Source organism: Sceloporus undulatus, chromosome 10 (assembly GCF_019175285.1).
Source record: "Sceloporus undulatus isolate JIND9_A2432 ecotype Alabama chromosome 10, SceUnd_v1.1, whole genome shotgun sequence".
Lineage (NCBI taxonomy): Eukaryota > Metazoa > Chordata > Lepidosauria > Squamata > Phrynosomatidae > Sceloporus > Sceloporus undulatus.
The window spans coordinates 1,278,831-1,304,428 of record NC_056531.1 but is presented as its reverse complement, the minus strand read 5'-3'; the positions used below and the strand labels follow the sequence as shown (position 1 = coordinate 1,304,428).

Sequence of the window (25,598 nt, the reverse complement as noted above, 5' to 3'; positions counted from 1 at the left end):
CATCATCATCTGCTTTCGTGAGATCTTAAAAGAGGCAGACTGGGCTAGATTGGGCTGTTAGTCTTCCAACTCTATGATTCTAGGATTCTAAAATTCGAGTCTTGTGGCTAGATAGGATATATCGCTCTCTAGTGGTATTGTGAAGAATAGCTGGAATGCCCAAGTCCTTTTGCTCTTGGGTCCTAGTCCAGTTCTCTCCATAGTTATTGCCAGAAGGTATGCATACCTATTGCCACTGTTTGAAAAGTGGCATAGGTGTGCATACCTCACTCAAGGCAGCTAGCTCTGCCCATCCTCTTCCTAGATGCTGAACTCCTGCCTCTGTGTTGCTTCTGCTGTGTCTCCTCCTCTAGCTCCTTCATTCGGAGGAAGGAGGAATTGTGCAACGAGATGAAGGAACACTTTTGCGATGTGGCTCAGGAATCGGCCTTCAGGCTGCACGACCAGTTGGACATCTTGGAGAAGTGCGTAAGGCTTGTCACTGCCTTCTTTTTGAGCCAGAGCACATCTGGTCATTAAAAGCACCTTCTCTGCTTCTCAGTCGCAGAAGTTTTTTGATTGGGGAGTGTTGCATTTTTATTTGTGTTGTCATTTTAAGTGCCTTTTATAACACTCTTTCAAATTAATGCCATTAATGTGTTTCATTGGTCTCCCACTTTGGTGCTGTCCATTTTTTAAGCTGTGTCTTGTTTGCACTCAAACTGTGTGCCACCTTTAGGTCCCACATACCATACCTATGGGAGGGCACCGGGTCGCAGGAAAAGAACTGAGCTACGTTGCGTGTGTAGCCAGCTGGATGTTAGAAAACGTGTACCTCCTTAAACGTTTGCACAAAGACTTAAAAGGGTTTTGTTTTCTTTTGGGGAAACCTTGCAACTGAAATTGACAGGAGGCGAGAGGAAAAGAGCACCCACAAATTCCTGTGCCTGAGCCGTGTCACCAAGTTTCAAAAAGATCTCGAGAGAATGAGACAGGCAACCGTGAGGAAGCAACCAGAACAAGACGCAGAGACAGAGAACTGGTAAGGAAAGGGGTAAAAGTGTTAGCTAAACCTGGGCCACAAAGCTCCAAGGAGAAGATAGGACAATGGGAGACAGGGATGGAGATGATGGCTATCGACTGAAGGGGCCAATGGAAACCTGTATGCATTTAATTTTATCATTTTACAGTCCCACCATTGTGTCCTTGGCATTGCCACTGTGTTAACTACACCTAGGAGAACTTTTCACTCTGCCAACATTGAACGGGCCCTAAATTTGTAGTGGTTGTTTTGCTTCTCCGTTCCGAGCAAATCTGGAATAGAATCATATTAAAATTATGTAGATTTATGCAGGGTCTGTGAGTCAAAGTCATCAGCTTTGCCTGGGGCAGCTGTGTTTAACTTTGCGAGGGCATGCTGGGCACCACACAAATTTGCACGAGGGGCAGTCTGATTTTATCACAGGCTTTTGGCCGTTTGCCCAATTTTGATGTAAATAGAAGAGACCCATTTTTGCAAACACATCGTGGGCACTTCATTTTGCAGGAAGCAGATCCCTTTGCTTTGCAGTCAATTCCCGTGTGCAGTCTCAGCTTTGCACCATGCGACTGCAAAGCGCAAAGGAACCATCTTGGACCTGCACCGCTACTCTCAACCATGTTCATAGGCTGCAAGGACACCTCCCAATTTCCAACCCTTCCATTCTTGCTATGCTTCCAAGGTTTTCCACTTTGCTGGCCAAGATCCCAGATGACGTCAGGAGAGAGTATGCTACCCAGAAAGTCCTGAGGAAGCTGGAACGGTTTGCTAGGAATCCAGACCTGCGCATCCGACCCCTCACCTTTCTGAAGGTGTTAGGAGAGCTTCGAATTTGGGAAATTTGCTCTCCAGATGTCTGTGCTGCTGTGGAGGTGAGAGATGTAAAGAAGTTCTTGGCCGCTTTCCTCTTTAAACCCTTGCGTACTAATGCCATCTCCTGAGTCCATTTATTGAAAATAAACTCATTGGCATGCTGGCATCCAGCATGCAGCCCTCTGAGGTAGGTCCTATGCGATGTTCGTATTACAAATAGAAAGGTGTCCTAAATCCACTTGGCTATCTTCTCTCTTGTTTGATCTGAATGCATCACTAAATGTATCTGAGGAAGTAGATTTAAGTCTATAAAAGCTCGTGCTGCCAACTTATTTCAGTTAGTCTCAAAAGTGCTACAAGATCTCTTTATATACTGATTCTATAGACTAACATGGCTACATCTTTGAATTTTTGATCTGAATCTGTTCATAGATCTCAGGGTAATTTAAAGTAGATCAGCAGGGATTTCTGATGCCCAGTAGATTTATCAATAACAGGAAGATTTCCCATCTCCAAAATCATACAGTTGGCAAAGCAAGTTTGGGATAACAAGCACTGGGTTTCCGTATGGATGGATAGTGAGCTCTGTTTCAATTCTGGTACTCAAATCCATTCATCTCACAATTTTTACAGTCATTCCAAGTGTCTGCCTCTTGCACCATGATCAGGTCGGGGGATCTCAGGGTTGTAGTGAAAATACCCACGGCCTGCCTACCCCTCTCAAATACCAACGTTCAGATCCCTACAAGGTTAGCTCTGCCTCATAAAATAGTTGCTGTGCTACACAAACACAATCTGCATGTGCTGTGTCCTCTCTCTTTCAGTTTCTGCGTGAATATATTGTGGAGATGCCGGAGGAACATTACAGAAGGTGGTTGCACTCTCGAGTTACAATCCCAAAAAGAGCACACAGTGCCCCACCGCTGTGCTAAACAGCCACAAGGTCCAACTCCAGAGACCAAGGAAGACCTGCTATGCTCTCGGCCAAGAGCTGGAGCAGACACTGAGGGCGCATCCTCAGAAAGGAACGGTTAGCCCTGAATGAGGCGGGCAAGACTTGAAGGGCAATGCCCAAGCACTACCTCAGAGGGCCCCCCCAATGCTCATTCTCCAATGTTCTTCCAACATTGCATCACAGATGCAAAGTCAGAACAAGAGAATTGAACAGCCCAAGTCATTTTAATGTTCCAGTCCTGTTTTGTGTTTTAGATGTTCAATTTAATGTGTGTGTTGTGAAAGGGTGGGGATAGTGCAAGCACCCAGTTAAGCGGCCTGGTAGATCCTTGAAAGTGATCAGCACCAGCCGGGGAAAGAGTCAGTCTTAGGTTTCTGGCCATTTCCTGCATTTGCATGTTATATTCATTTCTGGTTTTAAACTGTGTAAGCGTTTTGGTTTAGTAAAAACTGCAACTTGAACATTGTGTTCTTGGGAGATTTTTTTAAACAGAAAAATACTTCATATGGAAACCTGTTGCTACCCACTTTCTCCCTCTCTCACTAGCATGTTATGGAAGATTTTACTGAGAAACGTAACACACCTTGGTGCTCTTCAGTTGTGTTGGATTGCAGCTCCAGTCATCCCCAGCCAACCTGGCCAAATATGACCTACCAAGTGAGCTTTGAAACTAGGGCTGATGGTAGATCAAATGCAAGGGAAGGGGGCTCATGTGACCAGATGCGAGCAAGCCTCAGTATCTCTCCACTCCACAGACAGCAAAAGAACAATCTTCCTAAGGCATATGCTGCAAATAGTTTCACTTCCAAGGGCTTGGAGTCACATCACTGAATGCTACAAGCAAGGGCTTAGAGAGCTGCAGCCAATCTCTGTCAACCTCTGGCACAGCAAAGTGTGTTGGAGGGGTATAATAATGCTCTAGTACCAGAGCGACGTTCAAAGCTTTTTATTCAACTGCCATTCAAACAGCGTGCTTTTCATCCCCCCCCCCCCTTTTGCCTCTCATTTCTAAGGCTCTTTAAATAGTTTGATTTAGAGAATTTGCAGCCTTCGGAGCTACAACAAACAGCAAATCAGCAGCACATTAAACCAAACTGCTTGACTTTCACAGGATTCTAATTCCCACTTACACGTTGAGTGGAAACAGCTCTTTTTAACACAGAGGGGGAGAACCACCACAGAACCAACTACCAATTACTTATTACCAACTGAGAGAATGCCTTACCTTGTACTTGGTACTGCAAAAATGGGGAAGGGGAGGAACGTGTTCTTTTCTTTTCCGTTAAACTAGCAGAACTCTAATTAAGGCTATTCTGGTATATTTCTTTATTAAAATACTTGGAAGCCCTTTTCTTTTCTTTTTTTTTCCAAATTCGCTCCCATCAGAATTAGCATTTTCAAAAATGAAAACATTTCCATTGGTTCTGAGTTCTAACGCCGATGGGTCCAAGGGCAGGCTTTCCATCCGCACCTCCAAACTCACGTCAGGATGGTGTCGTCAATCTGTTCGAAAGAGTCGGCTTGGCCAGCCAGCTTTCGGAGAGAGCGGCGGCAGCTCTCGTTCAGCAGTTCCAAACTGGCAGCGTCTAGGATCTTGGAGATGGACTGCAAAGAAAGGGGGGAATCATGATCGAGGTAGGAATGGGGAAGGTCGCCCCCCAGTATGAAATCTAGAGGCTGAGCAAATGTTCGCTCCCCAATTCATCACTTCACCGTTGTTGGGAATGGTGGGCAGGGGAGAGTTTGGGATATTTTTTCAGGGATTTCAACAAATAAAATACACTACTTGTATCTTCCTTAGACCGTCCCTAGCATGAGGACACAAACATCCCTGCAGATTCTGCTATGCCTATTATCACATGCTCAACTCAGAAACAGGAGCACAGCAGAAAGCATGAGGAAGTGAGAGGAAAATGGGCTTCCTTGCAGAGGAGCCAATACCTGGAGGAGTTCTTCTCCCTCTCTCATCTTCAAGAGGTTCACAATGGCCTGGTCACTGTAGGCCCTCACACTGGTATTCTTATCTTTCGTATTGTCCAGGAGCGCCTTGAGGATGGGCTTCGCTGTCTGGGGATCCAAGGGAGGGAGAGGTCTTTTATTTGCCCACCAGATCATCTTCTCTGCAACTAGTTTGATGTCGCTCGATGGGTTCTGAAGACACTGCAGGAAACAAAAGACAAACCTTAGTCCTGACAATGCCCTAGGGAGTATTTGGGGTGTACCAGCTGTGGGTCACCTTCTGTCACCTCCTCAACCATTTACTTGCTTAATGCTTCAAGGGGCCAAACAAGAACCCATCAACCCAAAATGTGGCACAGGCACTTCTTTAGAAAATGAACAGAAGGGAGACCTTGCCCATATGGGTCTTGAGATATGGATTTTCATTTGTAAAATATCCAATACAGTACTATTATGATTTTTATTTGGCATTGAACTCCACAACACTGTTCAGTGGAAAGAAAGCAGAAAGATTGGCTTGAGGACACAAGATATCTGTTTAATAGAATCTTGCTTTCTGATGGACAGAGAGGGAGACAGGCTGCTTGCAATGCTGCAGCGTCCAACCAAGAAGCAGCTACCAAATGAGCATGACTCCAAAGTCACACATGCAAGTTATACTGGGCTTCTTGTCAAAATGCAGCTGTTTCACTGGGCACATCTTGGGGACTCACCTTAATGAAGAGGTTGGAGAGTTTGGGAGGCAAGTTCCCCTTGTTAGACTCTATGTGGTGCTTCATAAGGAAGCCCATCCCTCTGATGCCACTAATAGCAATTGGGATCTGTAACACAAAAATAACCAGCAGAATTACCATCACGATAGTTCCAACACCACAACAAACACTGAGATGTATTAAACATTCAGAAAAGGTTGTTGTTCTGATAACACTGATTTTTTTTACACTCAGGAGGTTTCTTTAGATTCAGCAATGGCTGAGTTCAAAGAAGCAGAAGCACATAATTCTGCTGATTGTACCATTCAGTTCAATCCAGACTCTTCCTGATTTCAAGCATAACAAAAAGCCATTAAGAAATATTCCCAAACTGCTCCAGACGTTGGTGCTTACCCGGTCAGCAAGGGTATTGCTAAAAATCATCTCATGGACACTGTTGGAGAATTTGGGCGCACACACTCTGCTTGGGGCCACATTGACAGCCACAGAAAGTGCCAGGCTGCGTCCGTGCCGCACCATCCAGTCAACGCCAGAGACATCCGCTGCCAAAAAAAAGGAAGAGAGTTATTGAGTGTAGCACCAGACCTGAAGGTGATTCTCTACTACCTGGCCTAAGCCCCCCACATGATTGTTGTCAATTTGACAAGACTGCTGTTATTGTGGATACATGGACTACCCGAACCATCATCACGGTCACAAATAAGAAAATGTTACCTTTATTCTCTTGCCAAAACTTACCTAGCAGATGATTCTGGAGGACACTGCCAAGTTCTTCTTCAGTCAGAAATGCACACAGCTCTGCCAGGCAGCCAGCTGAGGCCATGCGGGTGGCATCCTGAAAAAGGGGTGTGGAGAAGAGGAAACTCTTCAAATAAAGACAAGCAACAGGTTCATCTCTCTCACCAAACATGGTTTCTCCTCTGAGCTCTGGACCATTTCAATAAATAAAGCATAGGCCGCTTTCTGCCAAGCAGTACCTACCTCATCATGTCCCAACATGCCTAAGAGCACAGTGGTGATATTCTTCCTCACTGCAGCATCCACTTTGGCACCAGCACCTTGGGTTACAAATCGTAGGGCTTGCAGCATGGTATCCCTGAAAAGCACCAATAAATATAAACAAGTCAGGAACTAGCATCTTCTCCACAGCAGAATAAGCAAGCAAGCTGCAGTGCACTTGCTGAAAGTAGTAGAAAGATGGATCTGACTGCTGAGCACAACCTATCTGGCACTCCTTCTGCACAAGCTCCATTCTCCACTTCACAAAGGGCCACTTCATAATGTGTTGTGATCATGGGAATGTGGACAGGGAGGTAGCACTGCAGAGAAGCCATCTGAATTTTCCACAAACCAACAAAAAGGCTTGGCCAACATGCTGTCTAACCGGTAGGTAACCACCATTATCTAAGGAGAAAATCTCATCTAAATATTCCAGAGCTTTGAAGCTTTCCAAAAGTCCTGAAGGAAGCAGGAGCAGCCTCCACCCCTCCCAATGCCCCACTTGCCTGACGCCAGAGTCTTCGCTAGTTCGAATGCCATTCAGTAATTCGGTAAAGAGTGGATCCACCTTGGCATGGATAGTGATCAGCTTCCCCAGGGCATCAGCTGCTTTCAGGCGAACCACCCGGTTAGGATCTTGCAGTGCTTTTGTGAAGGTGGTTTGCAGTTGAGGCAAGAATGGCTTCAAGGCAATGCCCACCTGCAAATGTGGAGAAAGAGCTCAGTAAAGCCAAGAAAGCACCTTCCAATTCTGATTCAAAGTAAATGCCATGCATCAAAATAACGCAGAAGAAAACTAAGGCCCCAAAGAGCTTTTAAACACTGGGTCGTAGAAAACCAGCAATATGGGGTTTAAGGGTCAAATTCTAGTCCTTGTGGCCATTTGACGGAGCAAGAGAAGAAACATCAATCAGCAAAACAAAACAGAAAATGAGTTACTCCATTTTTCAGTGTGTATGTGTAGTGTGCATAGGCACTGACAGCCCAAATCACCCAATTTTATTAGTTGTTCAAAGCAGGGCTTTTGTGTCATGACACCACAATGTGGCAGACTCACTCTTCGATCCCGTATTAGACATGCTTCAATTTAGAATTCTTATTTTTAGATGCATGCTAAGAACATACCTATTTCTGCAATGCTTCCCAGTGTAGTTCAGTCTACTACACATTTCACTGTTATAGATTATACCACTATTGTACACTGACTTCACTGGGTGTTTCGTATCATTCTACACAGAACCTGAAGATACAACTTGATTTATAAAATTATTTGAAGTACATACAGTCTGTACCCTGAGAGGTTTTGCCCCCTTACCTTGGCCAGCAAAAGGCTTAACGTTTCAAGCAAAGCCACCTTGACATTCCAGCTGAACCTGTCTCCCAAGATGCGGATGAGGGGCCCTGTGATGCTCACAACAGAAGGCTTCAGGGCATCTGCAGAGGCCAGTTTGATCACCAACCCCAAAGCCTTGGCTGCTTCTTCCTTCTGTTCTGAGCTGCCTGTCAGGACTCCTTCCCGAAGCACAGGAAGGATGGATGTCACACCCTGTTGGAAAAACAGTCCAAACAGATGGATCAGGAGGGATGAGGGAAGCAGGACTTGCCACAATGTTCTTTTTTAACCCGTTGATGGGTAATCCTTGGTCTCTGTGTGGTATATGTGGTGAATGCTCCAAATGCCTTACCTGCCCTCCGCTCTTACCTTCTTGGGAATGCAAAATCCAGGGACATGCTCTCCATCAGCGTCATTCCCCACCATACGAATATCCCTGTGGAGATCCTCAATAAGAGCCAGCTGGTTGGCAGCATCCAATTTCTGCAAAGGCAATCAGAAATCCAGAAAATGAATACCCAGGTACCAACTTCAAAAAAGCTTTACCTTTTTATCAGGACAGTAGCTACCTTTTTCTAAACTACTAGTTCTTTTAACATTGTTTTATCTTCAAGTGGAAATTCCTTTCTGGCAAAAATGTGGCTGGCAGCCAATTCCAAAAGGAAGAAACTGTACCTGAACTCTCTACCTAGAACGGGAGATGAGAAAGGAATTGGCAGAATCTGCACAAGCTTGGTGTTAAGCTGGTATTCCTCATGTTCTTTTTTGATGGTTTGTTTTTCACTGCTTACAACTTTATTGATAGTTCAACCACCTCCAAACCCTACCTTAGTGATGGCATTGAGAGCATCCCAACTTTCATTCAAGACCACAGTGTTGGAGTCATTAAAGAGCCGGATCAAGCCTGAGACCAGGTTGCGCAGGTGGGGCGTGTAGTCTGCTTTGGTCTTGGAACAGTAGATGTTGAGAATGACGGCCGCAGCCTGACGCAGCCCCACCTCAGGGCTACGAGTTGCATCCAGGAGATCTTCAATGATAATCCTCTGTCCCGCCTCATCTTCTACCGACAGGATGACAACTTGGCAGTTTGACATCTCCTAAAAAATTCAGCAAAGATTTCCCAATTGTTTTTGGTCATCACATTAACTTTGACAAGATAGCCTTTGCAATCCTGACACGCCTAAGAGCCTTGTCCGAAAGCCTTTAGTTTCAAAATTTCTATTCCAGGCACCATGTGCATGTCTAAAGCATCTCACCTGCTGTTCATCGCCTGTCCCAAGCTTCTCCTTTAGTGCTGACATCATGGCAGGTAAGATAACAGCAAGGTGCCGGGTGAGAGCATCGCCAGCCACAGATGAGAGAAAAGCCAGGACCCGAGTGTTTACCGGAGGGGATATAAGCTAAAGGAAATAAAGAAAGAGACTGTATTCTTTTGAAAGACAATAAGACCAGTCCCTGCTACCAAGGAGATAGGCTTCCAGTTTTCAAAGGTTTAAGGAAAGCTTTTATTAAGTGTACCTTTGGCACCAAGTAAGGCAATACCACCCGGCTCTTCACAGCCATAACCTGCTTCAGGCCATCCAGAGCAAACTCTGAGGTCGCTTCGCACTCCTAGAGGGAGAGAAGGAACAAGCAGAAACTGGAGTGTGAAGCACAGTTCTCACATGGACAGGTTTCCTCTACATATTAGTACCCAAGTGAGGGAAGCCAACACCCACCAACCCCTGCTAGCAAGGAAAATAGTCACAGAAGATGGGAACTGTAGTCCATCATACATCTTGAGGGCCACAGGTTCTCCAGTTCTGATCTAAGCCAAGTGTACTATTTCCAACAAGAGAAGTTAAGAGTCAACAGTGAGGTGGGGCAACATCTGATACACTCACACTTCAGACACACTTACCAGCTGCTTCAGTAAGTATGGCAAGATGTCTTCAAGAGCTTGGTACCCAATTGTCGAGTGTAGCTGTTCAAAGGTTTTGGCTGCTGCTTCTCTGACTTCTTCCAGAGGGTCGCACAGTGCCTTCCTCATGGTTGGAACTAGGGACTCAGAGAAACACAGCACCTGAAAGGACAGAGCGAGATCACAGCAGGATGCCTCTCCCCAGTGATTTGGAGCATAATGTCATCCAAGGCCAAGGCCTAATTCTACACTAGAGTTTGACACAGCTATTATGGGGCCCCACCATCATCCTCCCTGCTGCTAGGGGTAAGAACTTACTGCATCCCGGCTGGTAGACTTCATTATTTCACTCAGGCCAATGCAGACCCCTTGCCTCTTGTCACTCTTTTCGGACCTCAAGCCTTCTTCCAAAATGGGGATGATTTCTGGGAGAATCTTCTCGCCCAGCTTTCGGACAAGGTCGCCCAATGTACGTGCTGCAATCTGCCACCAAAAAGTGTAGTAGGTGAGTCAACCTGAAACTGAGCCAGCTGGGATGCTTTAAAAGAAATAATACATCGGAACAACATCTGGCCATCCTCACTGTTACTTACAGCACACAGCTGGCATTCACAGTGCTTTACAAGTAACAGCTAGGTAAGATAATCCTGCCCCTAAGACCTAACAATTTAATATTCAATTTAGGACAGGAAGCCAGAAGTGAGGATTATACTTGAGTACCAAATATCCAATGTTACTGTACAGTACATCAAGCTATAGAATAAAACATTAATAGAACCCCATGTTTTTACTCCTGCTCCATAGAATCTCTCCTCCTGTTCCCAATTTGGAAAGACAAAGAACTGGGCATGCCTATGAGAGGCTAAGATAAAGCACACATTTTTCACCGAAGGTAATAGAAAGGCAGGCAGAAGAAGGTAGGCAGAAGGAGGAGTTCTTATGCAAATAGTACTGGAGACAACCACCTGGAGGTATGGTTTGCGCACATATTATTGCAGAACCACGCAGCAAAGAACTCCAGTACCAGAAGTAGCAGAAATGGACTGGCTGGCCCAAACACTTAACTGTTCTCTTGTCTGCACAAGTGCTGGCTAAGAATCCCAACAGGAGGCCAAAGAGAGTTGGCAAAATCTCACGGAGCGTGCGAGGTGTGTTTGAAACAACAATCTTCCAAACGTGCAAGGACGCCTGACGGACAGCCAGCTGGTTATCTGAGCGGCCCATGTACAGCCCGGCCAACACTCTGTTCCTCCGCTCCACTCCAAGTGCACTAATGATTGCCTAGAAATTAAACAGGAAATCACCACAAAAGTAAGAATCGCAATTTTCACCAAATCGCATAAAATATTCACTGGAGAGCTCTAAACTAGTTATCTGTACTCAATTCGGTTTTCCCAACAGGGCAAAGAATAGGAAGGAGCTGCACTTCCCACAGGACAGGGTTCTTGATCCCTGTGGCTAGGTTTTAAAATATATTACATTTAAGAGACAGAAGAGTCAATCGTCAGTTTCCAGGAACTTATCTAATTTAGCACCTCCCACCACTTAAAACCGCAGAGAGAAGACAAGCACTCTCACTTTGTTGGACTGGGCTGTTCCAAAGTTGTCATCCTCGGAGGCAGTTTCGGTTGTCATTTTTCCTGTGACACCAGAAATATGGAAGAGAAGGTCTCCAAGAAGCTGAACAGAGCTGTACCTGTAGAAAAGAGAAGGCAGTATGTGTGATCTAGTGGATAGGCACAGGGTATGTCTTCTTCTTGTTGTCATCGCATGTTGGGCTAAAGCGGTCCTGGTCAAGCCATGTACATGGAATGACGGGGCTTACCTGATTCGCCAAAGGTCATCAAAGAGGCCTTGTTCCAGCTGAGGCAGGAAGAGCGCAATGGCGGTCTCTGCATACATACTTATAATCCTCTGTCCCGCACGAAGGGCTGTGTCCCGCACAAACTCATTCTCATCCGCTAGTGCCTAAGAGCATAAAAACCATCATTACGAAGTGGCTTCACTCAACCACAACTTTCTTGTCGCCAAGAGAGGATGACATGGTGAACTGGAAGTCCCTGTCTGTTTTGAACCACTCCGCTGCCCAAAGTCACTAAGTGGTCTTAGGAAAGTTGCTCTCTCCAACACTAAACCTCAAGCTCCTAAAGAAGGGGTACAGCTCAGCGGCAGAGCCCAGGCGTTGCATGCAAAAAATCCCAGATTCAATCCCTATAGTTCTCCACAACTATTAGCCCTCCAGATGTTTTGGGACTGCAATTCTCAGATACCAGATAATACCATTAGCCATGCTGGCTGGGCCTTCTGGGAGCTGAAGTCCAAAACATTGAGTGGACCAAAGGGTGAAAACCACTAGGTGGGCATCAGGCAATTGGAAATTTTATTATTAGTTCTACAATCTTCTGCTTTCCTCTAGTCAGCATTAGGCAGCATACAAGGTTCCCTTCCTCCCTACTTTATTCTCCAACAGCCATCTGAGGTAGGTCAGGCTGAGACAGAATGGCTAATCCAAAGTCACCCAATGAATTTCATGGTTCAATGAGGAGCAGAATCCAGATTTCCCAAGTCCCAGTCCAACAACTGGACCACTACACATAATGGCAAAGCTCTGGTTTTGTTTGAAATCCCAGAAAGCCACTACTAATCTGAGTAAACAATGCGAGGCCAGGTGCATAACACCTGGATGTGGTATAATTTAGCTTATCTTCCTATTAATAGCACAAGGATGATCATGCTGCCAGCGCTGCAAGAGAGTTAAGTCTGAATAGTTTTTTGTGGGTTTTTCGGGCTATGTGGCCATGTTCTAGAAGAGTTTCTTCCTGACGTTTCGACAGCATCTGTGGCTGGCATCTTCAGAGAATGCTGGCATAGGAGACTCTCTTCCATGCCAGCATTCTCTGAAGATGCCAGCCACAGATGCTGGTGAAACGTCAGGAAGAAACTCTTCTAGAACGTGGCCGCATAGCCCGAAAAACCCACAAAAAACTATGAATGCCGGTCATGAAAGCCTTTGCCTTCACAACAGTCTGAATGTTCAGAAATGCACTATACAACATTTTAAGTATTTTTAGATATACAACAGAAATTCCAAGAAAGAAATGATCACACAGAATCTACATGTCAGAGAGTAAGCACAACACTCAGCAATCTTCGTTTCTCTCTGTCTGTGGCTGAACATAAACATTCATTCCCATTGGAAGGATCACACATGTGCCAAAAATGACATACCTTAAGGATACATGGTATGATAGGGCCGACATAAGGTGTAAACTTCTCGCCAAAGGTAATGGGCAGGTAGTTGAACATCATAATATAACCATCTCGAACATGGGGGGCAATATCTACTTTGCTTGCAGTAGCCACAATTTCCGGCATAAGTTTTTCCAGTTTTTCTACCCCCAAACCAGCCATGACTTCAGCCAGACCTGAAAAACACAACCACCACATGGACTTATTAATATGCTATTCTCCATGATTTGCTATAGCAGAAAAAATGTGTAAAAGGTTAAAATTATAGAATGCATTATGCAAAAGGTACTTAGTTTGCTCTCTGAATACTGTTTAAAGAATTGGGCTTTCAAATCTATTGCAGCAGATATTCCAATGAGGCTGACCATCCAGCATCCTCATGAGCGGAGAAGAATCTGCACCCATTTCTCTTGCCTCGGAAGCCAGCACTGTACCGAGCCCATCCTCCCACCCAGAAAAACAAGGCCATTATTGCTATACAAAATCTGTCATTCTTGCCTTGCGCAGCTCCCGATCGATCCACTGAACTCTGCTCATACGTCAAGGTTTCCATCAGCCAAGGCAGCAAGTCTTCAAAGCAAGACTCACCCATCCCTTTCACCATGGCTCCCAGGGCCTTGGCAGACACTGTGCGCACCTGGGATTCAGAGAAGGATCACAGGATCAGAGGTTTCCAAAAAAGAGAGAAAAAGAGAGAGAGAGGAGCAGCCTGGGAAGAAACTGAAGGAAGGCTTACCTCAGGCACAGGGTCTAGTAAAGAGGTCTTCAATCCAGGGGTCACACTGGGCAGGTAAGGAGCCAGATCCTAAAAGAGACAGGATTGGTAATAAGTAAGTTGTAAGAGAGGGACACAAAGTAATATTTGCAATTTGTAGAGCTGGACTTTGAGGGTGTCCCAGCACTAAGGGCACATCTGAACTCTTTCAGTAGCATCTAGTTACTTTGCAAACATAGCTGGACCTACAGCTCTTCCTGCCAAGTAAATTCCATTCCAGAGCATTCAACTGGATCTGCCTAGCCACCTCTCTACTGCTGACCATCCACAGCCAAAGACCTCTCCTTGGCAGCCTACCTTCTGGTCTGTCAGAGAATACATATTTCCAATTATCTGAGCAGCCATTTTTCTGGTGTCCGTGGAACGGTCCTGGAAAGCCCTTTGGACAATAGGCATGATGAGGGCCAGGGAAGGTGCATCAATGAAGTGGACAAATTTGGTGTCCAGCAAAGTTTGCAGGCACTTCTGGGTCTTTCGGGATGGATCCGTCAAGGCGTCCAACAGAACTGGTGCAATTGCTGGTTTTTGGGGTGAGGGGAAGAACAAGCAGAAACGGACAAGACATATGAGGAGACCTAGTTCAGTTAAGGTCAGTCACAGATCTCTGTGAAAGATGCTACCACAATAATGTCACAACCAGCTGGCCCAAGACAGTGCTCCATTTCCAGTGAGGCTGGCCCTACCATTAGGCTTCCTTTGTACATTGAACAATACCTAACAGAGATTCTTACCCAAGATCTCAGGGTTCCTGATAACCGACCCAATCTGCCGAAGTGCCTGCTGCCCAGCCTTCTGGACCTTCACATGGGAGTCCGTGAGCACTTCAGTCAGCTTTGGCACAATATTTGGCAAGCAGGAAGAGAGCTGCTTTGGCGCGCAATAGGCCATGGCTCCTAGCAATTCCACTGACCCTGGCAGAGGCAAAAGAGCAAAACATTAGCAGAAGACACAGAAAGGTAAATGAAGTCTGTTCACAAGGTATGCCTGCTCAAAAGTAAGTTCAAATGGTATTTGCTGCCACAAAGTTCAAACAGGTCTGACTTCCAGGTAAAGGCACATAGGATTCCCTTTATTTCACTGGTAAATGAAGAACTTTCCATGTGTCATCTGTCAAAACAGCACTTAAATTTCTGGAAATATATCTTTGCTGACCCCAGGGCCAAAAAGACTCGAGGATGTAAATGTACTACATGCAATCCCCATCACCTGTTATTTGCACCCTATAATATTAATGGTAATAATTCTTTTTTTCCCCCTTTTACATTGATAAGTGTGTGGCACTAAACTGACAATGACGTATTTTGCTTTTGCTATTGTAGATTTTATTTCTTTCCTGCCTTGTTTTTGGTCTGTTATTACATCTCTATTATAAAATTTCAGAGGAATTGCTGACTGCATGGAGCAGACGGAGAAGTTCCAATTGGCCCTGTGGCATACAGACACTGCCCAACCCTGCTCCTTACCAGCTTTGGTTCTCCAAGACTCTTCTTCCAGTGCAGCCAACAATGACGGCAGCACCAGTTTGACACCGTGGGCACTCAAGTTACTCATCACTGCCTTGGCACAGTCGTCTGCAGCCTCAAGGAAAGCAAAAACAGCCACAATTTTACTAAGACCAATTTTGAGACCTAATAGCCAAATTCAGCTAGGTTGGGAAGCACAACTTAGTGAGGAGCAGTCGCACACCAAACATGCACCATAGCATGCATCTACGTGTGCACATGCGAGGAAAACAAAGCAAGTAATAGAAAAAGAAAGGGCCCATTGTTTCTCTACAAGTACCATCCTATTTTCTCTTCTTCCTTTTCCCCTAGGTTCCTGGTGAGTGCCATTTACCCTGCTAGCTCAATTTTGTCCCCTCCAGCTCTGCTTCTGGCCCTCTTGAGTTTGATTTTGCATCTTGCATTGCACTGTGATTGTGCTCTGAAAATCCACTGATGACCAAATTAGCCCCAAACCATAAGCCAACTTTGAGCCCTGAATTCATGCTCTGATTGCAGCAACCCAAGTGCCCCAATGTAGATAGTTTCTGTCTCCTGGTGAGTTCCCGTTCCCGTTAGCAAAGCCATTCCCCTCTGGTGGGAGAAACTTAATAGGAGTGAGCAGGTAGCATACACCAGTACACTTGCTTGTGTAAACAGTAAACCAAGATTATTTGGCATTCTTGTGAATATCCATGCCTCTTACCTCTCGGACGTACTGATTCCCATCTCCGAAACAGAGCAGTAAGTGGGGTAAGACATGAACCACGTATGGCTCAAAAAGCTTCCCAAGCATGGTGCAGAGCATCTCAAATGCAAATAATGCCCCTAAAATGAGATGCAGACAAGTAAATCATAGCAGAATGGGATTTGATCAAGTGGCTACTTGGTGATTCATTTTATGCAGGGGGTGCATAGACAACTAAGACTCTGTTTCTACCAGCCTCCCATTCTCTGAAACACATAAAAACCAACTCAAGGGAAAAGGACAAAGCCCAAGTGAATCTTTCTGCACTGCCCATGTTGATTCTCAAGAGACTTAACCAGAATACAGTGATATCATTCTCCTCTGAAACCAACATGAGTCCTCCTGAAATTTCTCTACAAGAAATCACACTCCTGAATCTGTGGAGTAACAGCAATTTCTGACAAAGCTGTGCTTGATGTGTTGTTGTTCTTGTCTAGCAGGCCCACAGCCGAGATGCGAGGGGTTACTCTGAAACAACTCCATCTCTATAGAGCAAGACGTTTATGCCCATCTGCTGGAAGCCACTCAAAATGCTCACATTCACTGGGATGAAGGAAATGCTAGTCTTGCTTCACTGGGACCCCTTGGTCAGGACTACAAGTGTGGGCCATCCAGGTCAAAGACGAGCATCTTCAAGAAGTTAAGATGGGGAAAGCAGCAATCGATTTACCTTCTCGCCTCCGGAAGTTCTTCTTGTCTTGGATGGCATCAGTCAGCTTCGCCATCATTTCCTGCTGCTTGAGCGAGAGAATGCCCAAGCCTTTCACCAGGCCAGCAAGCCCATAGGCAGCTCCTTTCCGCTCAGCGTATTTGTCCGACTCTAGCAGCAGCTGTAACAGCTTCTGGATCATTCCTCCTGCATCTTCCTTTATTGCAGGTACCAGAGGAGGTAAACAGCTGGCTACAGATTCCTGGACCTAAGGGAAACGACTACTAGAAATTGACCACTGACCAAGACTTCCCTAAATATCTGAAACACAAAGCGCATTTTCACCCCTATGACCTTATAAAGCATACTTTACAAAGCAGACACCCCAGTTTAGTGAGTTTTTTAAAGAGAGATTTCTTTGATTTAATTTAAAATAACTCAGTCAAGCCAGACACTATCATTTGGAAGGTTACCTGCTGAGATGGAGTGGAAAGCGCTGCTATCAGTTTGGCCACAATTGGCTTCACTTTTGGATCATTCTTGTCCAAATGTTTGGCCAGAGAACCCATCAGAATGACAACGCTCTGCCTGACGGCATCGTAGCTGGCATCGTTGGGTGCATTCTTGAGGAACTCCTCAAACACTGGCAGGAGAGAATTGACACTGTCCTGAAAAGTAGAATGTACACCATATTGATAACCATGACTAACAGAATGCAACATCATAGTGTGTGTGTGTCTGAGGGAGACAGAAAGAAGGAGAAAGGAAAAGCAACAAGATGCAATCTTAGGTCCGAAGAGCCAAGAAGGACTGGGACAGATTTAAAAAGTGAAGCATATCTGAAAGCCTGGGCAACCACTGCCAGTTCATGTAGACTTTACTAAGACAGTCCAACACTCTGACTTGGAGTATGTTGTTGTTGTAAGTTTTAGCCTACCTTGCCGTGGGTATTCAGCGCTGAGAGGGCTGCATCCAGCATACACTTCCGGACCTCAGGATTACGATCGTTCAGGGCATCTGGTACAAAGAACTGGAAAAGAGGCTTCACCTGTGAACCATCCAAGTGCTGAGAGAGCTTGTTCAGGGCCAAAGCAATGCCACACCTATAAGGATAAAGTGCTGATTATCTATTATATCTATACTTTACCTCTATAAAGATAAAAGCCTGAAACATTTCAGGTAAATTGGAGGGACAGCCAGAGTTAAAATGAGGCATACCTGGCTTCCCATTGGTCAGGCGGAGATTCTGAGATGACACGTCCCAAAGCATCCAAAACCGGTGGGGGCCTCTGAGAAAGTGAAAGAATCATTATGTACATATATTAAAGCATATATTCCTTTATCCAGGAAGCAGAACCCCCATCCACAACTTCCATGTAGAACCACCTCTTGTTTTCTTCCAATTCTGCTTAAAATCCACCTCTGCCATGATGTTTTGGGCTTCATCCTCTAATGTTCCCACCCTTCAAGTGAAACAAGGCCTGGATACAAGCCTTCATCTTGGCTTCTATTCCTTCCTTGTTACATTTGACTCTCCCTTCCTTTTCTTCTGTTTAGAGACGATTTATGACACAAGCGTCACATTTTGCTTGATAGTCATAAAGCACCACTGGCAGCTTCCTGGAATAATGACAACACAGTATGTGCCTCCTAGAGCCTCTTCAACTGCCCATCCCAAATAGCTTACATAGAGTTTTTCCTGATAAATCTCCATAAGTTTGGTCATCACATCCCTTGTTTGGCTTCGATACTGTTCAACACTCTTAGAAAGTGCCTCTGCGCCAGCCTGCCGCACAGCTTCTTCATAGTGGATGACATCTTTGATGAGGACGGAGCAGATATCAGGCTGCAGTTCCAAGCCCATCGACTCCCACAATCTATGTAAAAAAAGAAGCTAAATGGTCACCCTCCAGGTTGAGCAAAGTTGATCTGGGGGTGCGGAAAGTGCATGCCTCCAACCCCTTTCCAGCAATCCCAGGAGCCCTGTAGGACATCCCAAACAGAGGACTGATTTTTCACTGCGAAATTTGTTATCCTGAAATGTTCTCTCCTCAACCCCACAAAAGAACCTCAAAAGGAGGGTGGGAGCAAAAATGTAAAACATTTGTAAAAAGGCTGAAAAATGGCTCCTGCCACCAGCACAACCATCCACCTTCTGGTCTAGATGGACAAACATCTGAACCAGTCAAGGCAGCTTCATATGTTGGTAAGCCAAGGCACCATTTTATTTTTGGAGGAATGGTGGTGTCTACTTCTGGAATAAACAAGGTCACCTCCCTTGGGAGGGACAGGAAACAGTTAACTCTCACCTCTCTGCCAATGTCCGAATCTCTTCTTCTCTGTCAAACTTCACCACCCAGAGACGACGCAGAAGGTTCAGTCCATTCTTCTCATCACTATCTGGGGTGGGCAGCACCATCTGCAGTTCCATCAAACCCTGAAGGACAAAAGAGGGGAATTAGGTGAAAGTCTTCCCACTCCCCCAACATCTTCAATGCAACAACAGGGATTGTTGGAATGGGGAGGGAGGCAGAAAATGGTTGAAATGCTCTCATCTGGTGGTTTTTAATTTTTATACACAGGCAGGAGACTGGAGATAAGGCTACAAGGGCTGTAGAAACAGCCTCGGAGGTTGCACACAGACATGGGCCACATGATTTCCACCCCTGCTCTACAACTCCTGCCTCCAGGAAAGGATGGGAAAGTCATCCATGCCCAGATATCATCCTGTGTCCTAGCAAGAAAGAAATACAAACTGACCCGAAGAGCTGCATCTCGGACATTCATGCATGGAGACTGAAGGGCCTGGAGCAACACATCGATTTCCTCTTGCTCCGCATAGGCACATCCATCCTCCCCACTGCTGCTAGCACACAAGGCTGTGAGGGCATTAGAAGCCAACACCTAATAAAGAACAACACTTTTAAGTAGATTGTGAAGGTGTAACAGCATGCAGCTGACCAACTCAAAAGCTACAATCCATAGCCCACTGACTGCTTACAGACCAAGCAAAGCCCTTGGCACTTCATCTGGGCAAGAACAACTGGCCAGCTCACCTGCAAACGTGGAGAGCCTGCTCCAATCACTTTTGCCAACAGCTGCAGCATATCTGTGCGAGGCAGTAACTCAGGACCATTCTGGTAGGTGACCAGGGGAAAAAAAGAAAAGCACATGGGCTTGTCATCGTAATAGACATAACCAGTGAAAACAGAGCGAGTCATTATTGATGATAATGATGGTGGTTGATATGGTTTTATTCATTTGTATCCCACCTTTTCCCAATGTTGACACTCAAGGTTGCTTACAGAATATTAAAACCAGCACATACAAAAACATCAGTAATATATATATACAGGTTATGTTTTAAACAAGATCAGCATGTGGTAAGAGAGTGTGGGAAGGGACACCCAAGCATATCATTTTACATTTAATTTGGATTTCTGGGGTGAATGTTCACCTTTGCTAAGAGCTTCTGAGTATACAGGTAGGCTAACCAAAGTGCCCAGATGTCAACAGTTCTTCACTTTGGGAAGCAGAAACATAAAAGAAAAAAACTGACCTCATCCACCAGCAAATTCTGGTTATTGGTGGATGACCTCAACTGAGCATGAACTGTGATGGTCTGAAGGACCTTGACCATGAGTTCCTCCTTCTCTTCACTGTCATTGGGAGTTTCCAGTAGCACCATTTTAAAGAGAGGAAACACCAAGGAAAATCCTGGAGCTGGCAATGGCATGGGACCTGCAACAGGAAAATGAACAATACACCAAGGAGTAGGAATGCAGTCTTCCATACCACAAATACGCTTTGGTTTGAGGCAGTCCGAGGCTGAACAATCCACCTCCTCAAAGCACAAAGAATCCAATGTCTGGAATATTACATAGGAAAAGTTATGGAGAACAGCTTAGATTCAAAAACACCTCACCTGCCTCTCCTTTGCTCATTCGTCCTGGCACTGTGTGTGCATGCAGCAGGTTAACAACTCTGTTCACAGCTGTAGGCAGATCCTCCTGACACCAAGATTCGTCCAAATCGCATTCAGGTTTTATCATGCGCAAAGTCACATGACTTGCTACAGTGCCTGGGGAAGGAAAGAGAAGCATCTTGAGAGCGGACATGCTGATGTTAATTCTTTTAGCAACCGCAAAAACACTTCGGCATGCAACCGAAAAGGAATACCTACACAGTAAAGACGGTTGCAGTCACACATGCAGATCAAGACATGTAGGGGGATGCAAATATTTTGACAAACGGCAATCGTCTTGAGAGCTTTTGGAATCAAATGTAAGCTTCCCAATGGCTTCAGAACTTTCCCACACTATTTGTTGTGTGCCTTCAAGTCACCTCTGACTTCTTGGCAACATTTCAGAGGGGTTTGTCCTTGCCTTCCTCTGAGGCTGTGAGAGAGCATGCTTTCAGCTGAGGGGGGATTCGAACTCTAGTCTCCCAGCACCCAATCCAACACTCAAACCACTACGTTATGCTGGCCTTTTTTCTATACTTATTATTACTTTCTTTAACTCCAACTCCCCCCAACAAAATACTAACCAAAAGTCTTCAAACGATCAGGCATCACACAGGAGGCCAAAGAAAGGAAAGGCGCCTTAACCCTTGGAGCAGCCAGGGGGGATTTCAGCAGAGGAAGGAATGATCCTATGAGAGCAGGGATGTACTGGGAGAGGCCAGGGGGATTCCTTTTTAGAACAGCCTCCAGAAGACCTAGCATGGATTCCAACTCGTTGTCAAGCTGCAAGAAAACACCACAATAGTTACAATTAAAACACAACGTAAAAAAGAAATGATCAAGTTGTCAACTATGTTACACAAATAAATCCATAGCTCTGGACTACTCCCCCCCCCCTTTATCAGTATTCTTTGACTGATAACAGGAAGAAAAAATTCATCTGCAGTGCTTTACTTGGGAAAAATTAAAGGGTAGCCCTTGGTTCAGAAGACTGTTGTGCAAAGGGGAACACACAAACCTTCCACTCAACCCTGCATTATTCAACCCTTACTAAAAAATAATGGGGCACAAATACATGCGTGTGTGTGAAATACATTTTTGAATGGAGAAGACAGTCTTTGCAATATACAAATTTCCCTTCTGCAAACAAGTCTTGGGCACAAAACTTAGCCAACTTGCCTCCTTCAATTGCTTCCTAATCTGAGCTTCCTTCTCCAGCTGAGCATTCAGCATTTCCTTTTGTTTGCTGGTCAGCTGGATCTCTTCCTTGATGCCCTTTTTCTTCTTAATCTCCTGCAAAAGAAAGCCATTTGTTACATGGGTGGGCATCACTTTGAAACAAGGCAATCATAATAACTCACACACAGTTGATGACCAGTATGATGAAAAAAGTCGTGAACTGAAAGGTGTGTTTAGACACAAGCAGTCTCAAGAGAGAAGTAGCAGTAAAACGCTCAGCTCCACAAAATCGCTCAGCTCCACAAAATCTGCTCCTAGAACTTGCAACTTCTGTCACAAAGGAATGCATGGACAACAAACAGCTAAATTCATAGAAGAAGAACCACTAACCACAATTAAATAAAGCAACGGCAAGCTAGCCCCCAGAAATGCAGACAGGTTGTAGGATGGTTGCATCAGATATGAGCAACACCAACAAGGAGACCTTTCTCCTACTATGCTTCCCTGGAACTTACTGGGCAACAGAGTGCTTCTAACTTGAAAGACACATGGTACCTTGAAAAACAATGTAACCGACTGTTCTGAAAACCTTGTGCCTTGAGATTTCTCCCCCTGTCCTCCTGATCCACTACTGTTGATATTGATGTTGATATTGTATTTATTATGTAAGGTTGTTATATAACGCTGTTTTAAATTTGCTGTTTTAAACTGTCGTGTATCTTGTATTTATGACATTGATGTGATCCTGCCTCGATTCATAAGGAGAGGTGGGAAATAGAAAAATAAAAATAAAAAAAAATTAATCACTCTGGCTCCCCACAACATTTATCCAGCACACAAGGCCTCACCTCCTTCAGCTCAAGTTCAATGATCTGCTCCTTGAAAGAGTAAGCCTTGTTTTCCCTTTTCATGTTGGCCTTTTTCAGGCTATCCTGCTGAGCACTGAAACAGAAAACGAGAGAGTAGCAGCATAACCCCACCAGTCTTTCCAAGCAGCCGTTTCAAGTACCTTTACCTTTAGAAATGTAAAAGAAGCACCAGTAGATCCAGCTACTGGGTTCTGATGTGGATACCCGCCCAAATGTTTTGGACTAAAATGTTCATCATCAGTGCGAACATGCTCTTAACATTTAAAATGGCATGGGGGGGGGGGTCTTCTTTGGCCACTGAAAACTGAGCACTCCTCACCTGTGTAAGATAGATTTGTCATATAGCTCCCCTTCAGGTGTCTTCATGATTGCAAACTCCTCTTGGGTCACGAGACACAGGGCAGATTTTTCCAGAGAGGCAGAGATGGTGCTGATCACCTGGGGAAGGACTCTGCCAGGAGAGAGGACAGAAAGCATTCCTACTGCATTCAGGGATGACTGCAAAAGGAAGAAAAGAAAAGCATGAGGAAAGACAGCACTGCAAAAGATCGCAGCACCATACAAGAGTCTCTCAACACACTTAAGGCTGTTGAAGCTGAGTTTTGCAGCCAGCGGTCAAAATCTGCTGTTTAAGACAAGCCCCATGTTAAAGTTATGCTGATGTGTGCACTGGCTTGTAGAGGAAATTATTCAGCATCTTTGGGATCACATTTTGCCAATTTAAGGGAAGGAACTGCAAGGTAGACAGAACTATAACCTAAGTTATTTGAGAGAAATCCACATTCTCCTGGCTAGTCACACAGGCAAGGATGTCTTTGAAATCCACTGTCTTAGAGCAACCTTGGTCACCTTTGTCATGGGGCTCTGAGTGATAATTCGGTCAAATATTTTTTCCAGGTATTTGGTGATGAAGTCTACAGGTTCAAGCTTCATCTTGATCAAGAGGGCTGGCCAAAGGCCAGAATGCACTGCAACTGAGAGACAAAAGAAATAACAGCAACTTAAATAAAATCTGCTTTGTGACATTCATACACCACACACCCAATGGCAACTTTTCCCTCTACTCACCCAGAGAAGGATGGTTGCTTACTAGCAGCATTTCCAAAGCTAGATTTTCTTTCTCCTCCAGATCCCCTTCCAGGCATGACACGCATGAGATCACACACAAGGTTTCCTGAAGGATCCGAGGAGGAATGTACATTTTCCCTTGTTCTGACAATTCTCCTGTCTCCGTTACCAAGGTCTCAGGGGGAAGGACCTAATGAATCATGGAAATAGACAATGAATAGTAAGACAAGCCCCTGGCCAGAAAGAAATGCTGATCACAACCGTCTGGAGGAAAACACAAGATGTGGTGGAGGCTATAAAAACCATTGGCTTCAGTTCTGCTGACTTTCCTTCCCCTTTCCCGACCCAATGCTTCATGATTCCCTCTTCCCAAATAACAAGAGAACTCAATTAAAATTCTGAATTTCAAGTATTTAATTTGAACTTTTGCAGAATGTGGAAACATTTACCTTATGAGAACTGAGAACCACTTTCAACTCTTCTAAAAGCCCATAGGCCAACTTGAACCCTCTGGGCAAGGACAAGAGCTTTCTCACAGTTTGCTGGGCAAGCCTTCGGACACACCATGACCGGCTCAGAAGAACGGCAGCCAGGGCTTTGTGATACTGCCTGGATGTGGAAAGAGACAAGACGTTTGAGAGGTGGCATGGGAATAAAAAATCTGAAAGGTTCTTGTGCTCAGAAAACAGCTCAAGAGCTCCTTGTTGATAAGCAAGTGAAAACAGACCAAGCTATACATACTGGATTTTAGCACCAGGCAGTCGCTGCTCATGGTCCAAGAGGAGACGCTCCGCCAGCTGTAAAACTGTGCACATGGCTGCAGGTGGGGACACAGACAGGAAAACTGTATGGAAATTGGCCCTTTTATTCATTGCAGCTATGACTATGAGTTTACTGCAGTTCCACCAGAACCTAGAAATATCTTCCATGACAATCACAGCCAAAGCAACTTTCTAGGCCTTATGGCCTCAGAGGAATGTTTGAAATGTTGGGGTGAGGAGTGATTGGCTGAATGTTTGAAGGTTTTTTTTAAAAAGATAGTGTGTCGGACAGGTAGTCAGGGGTTAGTTAGACTCAGAACAGTTAGTTAGGGTCAGTGAGGTTTACAAGGAGATAGGGAAGGCTATGTAACTTACCTTCTTCCGATGCAGACTGCAGGAACTTCTCCGAAGTGAAAACTTGCTTTTTCTCATCCAAAATGAGCGGCCAGAAGTTGTTAAGTTTGTTCTCTGGGAAGAGAGATGGGACCAAGTATGAAATAAAAAGAACAACTTGCCATACAAGTAACTTTTAAGAAAAAGCCAAGCAGAAGCAAATCAGACAGTGTGAACCATAATGCTGTTTTCTATCTTGACAAATAAGAATTCCAAAACAATACTGGCTTTATGTGATCTAAGAACTGACGCTGAATGTTTTTATTCTTTTTATTAGTACAATGTTTGCATCCTGCTGTTCCTCCAATGAACTTGAGGTGGTGCCCATGGCTCATTTTTCCGTCATGCTGGGAGATCCTTATGAGGCACAGTGACTGGCCCAATGTCACCAAGTGAGCTTGATGCTTCTGTGGGAATTTAAGGTCTCCCAAGTCCCACTCTAATATTCCAACCTCGAAGTTTGTGATCTTCCAGGTATTACTAGACTGCAAGACAGCGTTGTTGGACTACAACACTGGAGACCCTACCATTCATTCTTGTGAATCCATCAGTAATCTAAGAGAAACTGACCTCCATTAGAACCTATGAGCCCACAGACCCTCCAGGGACCTTACCTATTTGTGAATCCGCGACGGAGAGCCTACAAATCAGCAAAGCTGCTGCAATGCCTTCTGTTACTAGGGAAATCTGAGTGCTTTGCGCTGCTGCTTTTTCAACTGTCTGGATCATCACTGGAAGCAAGTCTACTCCCTGCATAAGCACATTGCCTGCA

At 45.0% G+C, this 25,598-nt stretch overlaps 2 protein-coding genes across 3 annotated transcripts in view; one reads left to right on the top strand and one right to left on the bottom strand.

Annotated features, from left to right (window-relative positions):
* CCDC60 (coiled-coil domain containing 60) overlaps positions 1-3,247 on the top strand; it is a 33,294-nt gene extending 30,047 nt beyond the window's left edge. For both annotated transcript variants that reach the window (XM_042441493.1, XM_042441494.1), the window contains exons 13-16: positions 354-464; positions 890-1,021; positions 1,701-1,890; positions 2,656-3,247. In XM_042441493.1, the coding sequence (XP_042297427.1) occupies positions 354-464; positions 890-1,021; positions 1,701-1,890; positions 2,656-2,763 (541 nt within the window). In that variant the 3' untranslated portion in view covers positions 2,764-3,247. The remainder of the gene's footprint in view (positions 1-353; positions 465-889; positions 1,022-1,700; positions 1,891-2,655) is intronic.
* A 470-nt stretch (positions 3,248-3,717) lies between these two features.
* The window catches only part of GCN1 (GCN1 activator of EIF2AK4), a 32,425-nt gene continuing 10,544 nt past the window's right edge, over positions 3,718-25,598 (bottom strand). Inside the window, exons 15-58 of the mRNA XM_042441475.1 lie at positions 25,441-25,593; positions 24,809-24,901; positions 24,414-24,489; positions 24,122-24,281; positions 23,673-23,862; positions 23,454-23,578; positions 22,924-23,102; positions 22,584-22,677; positions 21,736-21,849; positions 21,141-21,339; positions 20,518-20,673; positions 20,152-20,333; positions 19,649-19,729; positions 19,353-19,496; positions 18,902-19,029; positions 18,280-18,469; positions 17,811-17,881; positions 17,530-17,695; positions 17,066-17,260; positions 16,614-16,860; positions 15,902-16,023; positions 15,178-15,292; positions 14,446-14,625; positions 14,012-14,232; positions 13,676-13,744; positions 13,438-13,576; positions 12,919-13,115; positions 11,516-11,658; positions 11,269-11,386; positions 10,756-10,971; positions 10,009-10,173; positions 9,691-9,852; positions 9,309-9,401; positions 9,047-9,190; positions 8,618-8,887; positions 8,160-8,273; positions 7,773-8,003; positions 6,964-7,157; positions 6,440-6,554; positions 6,197-6,293; positions 5,852-6,000; positions 5,459-5,566; positions 4,728-4,946; positions 3,718-4,391 (exon numbers count right to left, since the gene is read on the bottom strand). Of these exons, the coding sequence (XP_042297409.1) occupies positions 4,266-4,391; positions 4,728-4,946; positions 5,459-5,566; positions 5,852-6,000; positions 6,197-6,293; positions 6,440-6,554; positions 6,964-7,157; positions 7,773-8,003; positions 8,160-8,273; positions 8,618-8,887; positions 9,047-9,190; positions 9,309-9,401; positions 9,691-9,852; positions 10,009-10,173; positions 10,756-10,971; positions 11,269-11,386; positions 11,516-11,658; positions 12,919-13,115; positions 13,438-13,576; positions 13,676-13,744; positions 14,012-14,232; positions 14,446-14,625; positions 15,178-15,292; positions 15,902-16,023; positions 16,614-16,860; positions 17,066-17,260; positions 17,530-17,695; positions 17,811-17,881; positions 18,280-18,469; positions 18,902-19,029; positions 19,353-19,496; positions 19,649-19,729; positions 20,152-20,333; positions 20,518-20,673; positions 21,141-21,339; positions 21,736-21,849; positions 22,584-22,677; positions 22,924-23,102; positions 23,454-23,578; positions 23,673-23,862; positions 24,122-24,281; positions 24,414-24,489; positions 24,809-24,901; positions 25,441-25,593 (6,650 nt within the window). The 3' untranslated portion in view covers positions 3,718-4,265. The remainder of the gene's footprint in view (positions 4,392-4,727; positions 4,947-5,458; positions 5,567-5,851; positions 6,001-6,196; positions 6,294-6,439; positions 6,555-6,963; positions 7,158-7,772; positions 8,004-8,159; positions 8,274-8,617; positions 8,888-9,046; positions 9,191-9,308; positions 9,402-9,690; positions 9,853-10,008; positions 10,174-10,755; positions 10,972-11,268; positions 11,387-11,515; positions 11,659-12,918; positions 13,116-13,437; positions 13,577-13,675; positions 13,745-14,011; positions 14,233-14,445; positions 14,626-15,177; positions 15,293-15,901; positions 16,024-16,613; positions 16,861-17,065; positions 17,261-17,529; positions 17,696-17,810; positions 17,882-18,279; positions 18,470-18,901; positions 19,030-19,352; positions 19,497-19,648; positions 19,730-20,151; positions 20,334-20,517; positions 20,674-21,140; positions 21,340-21,735; positions 21,850-22,583; positions 22,678-22,923; positions 23,103-23,453; positions 23,579-23,672; positions 23,863-24,121; positions 24,282-24,413; positions 24,490-24,808; positions 24,902-25,440; positions 25,594-25,598) is intronic.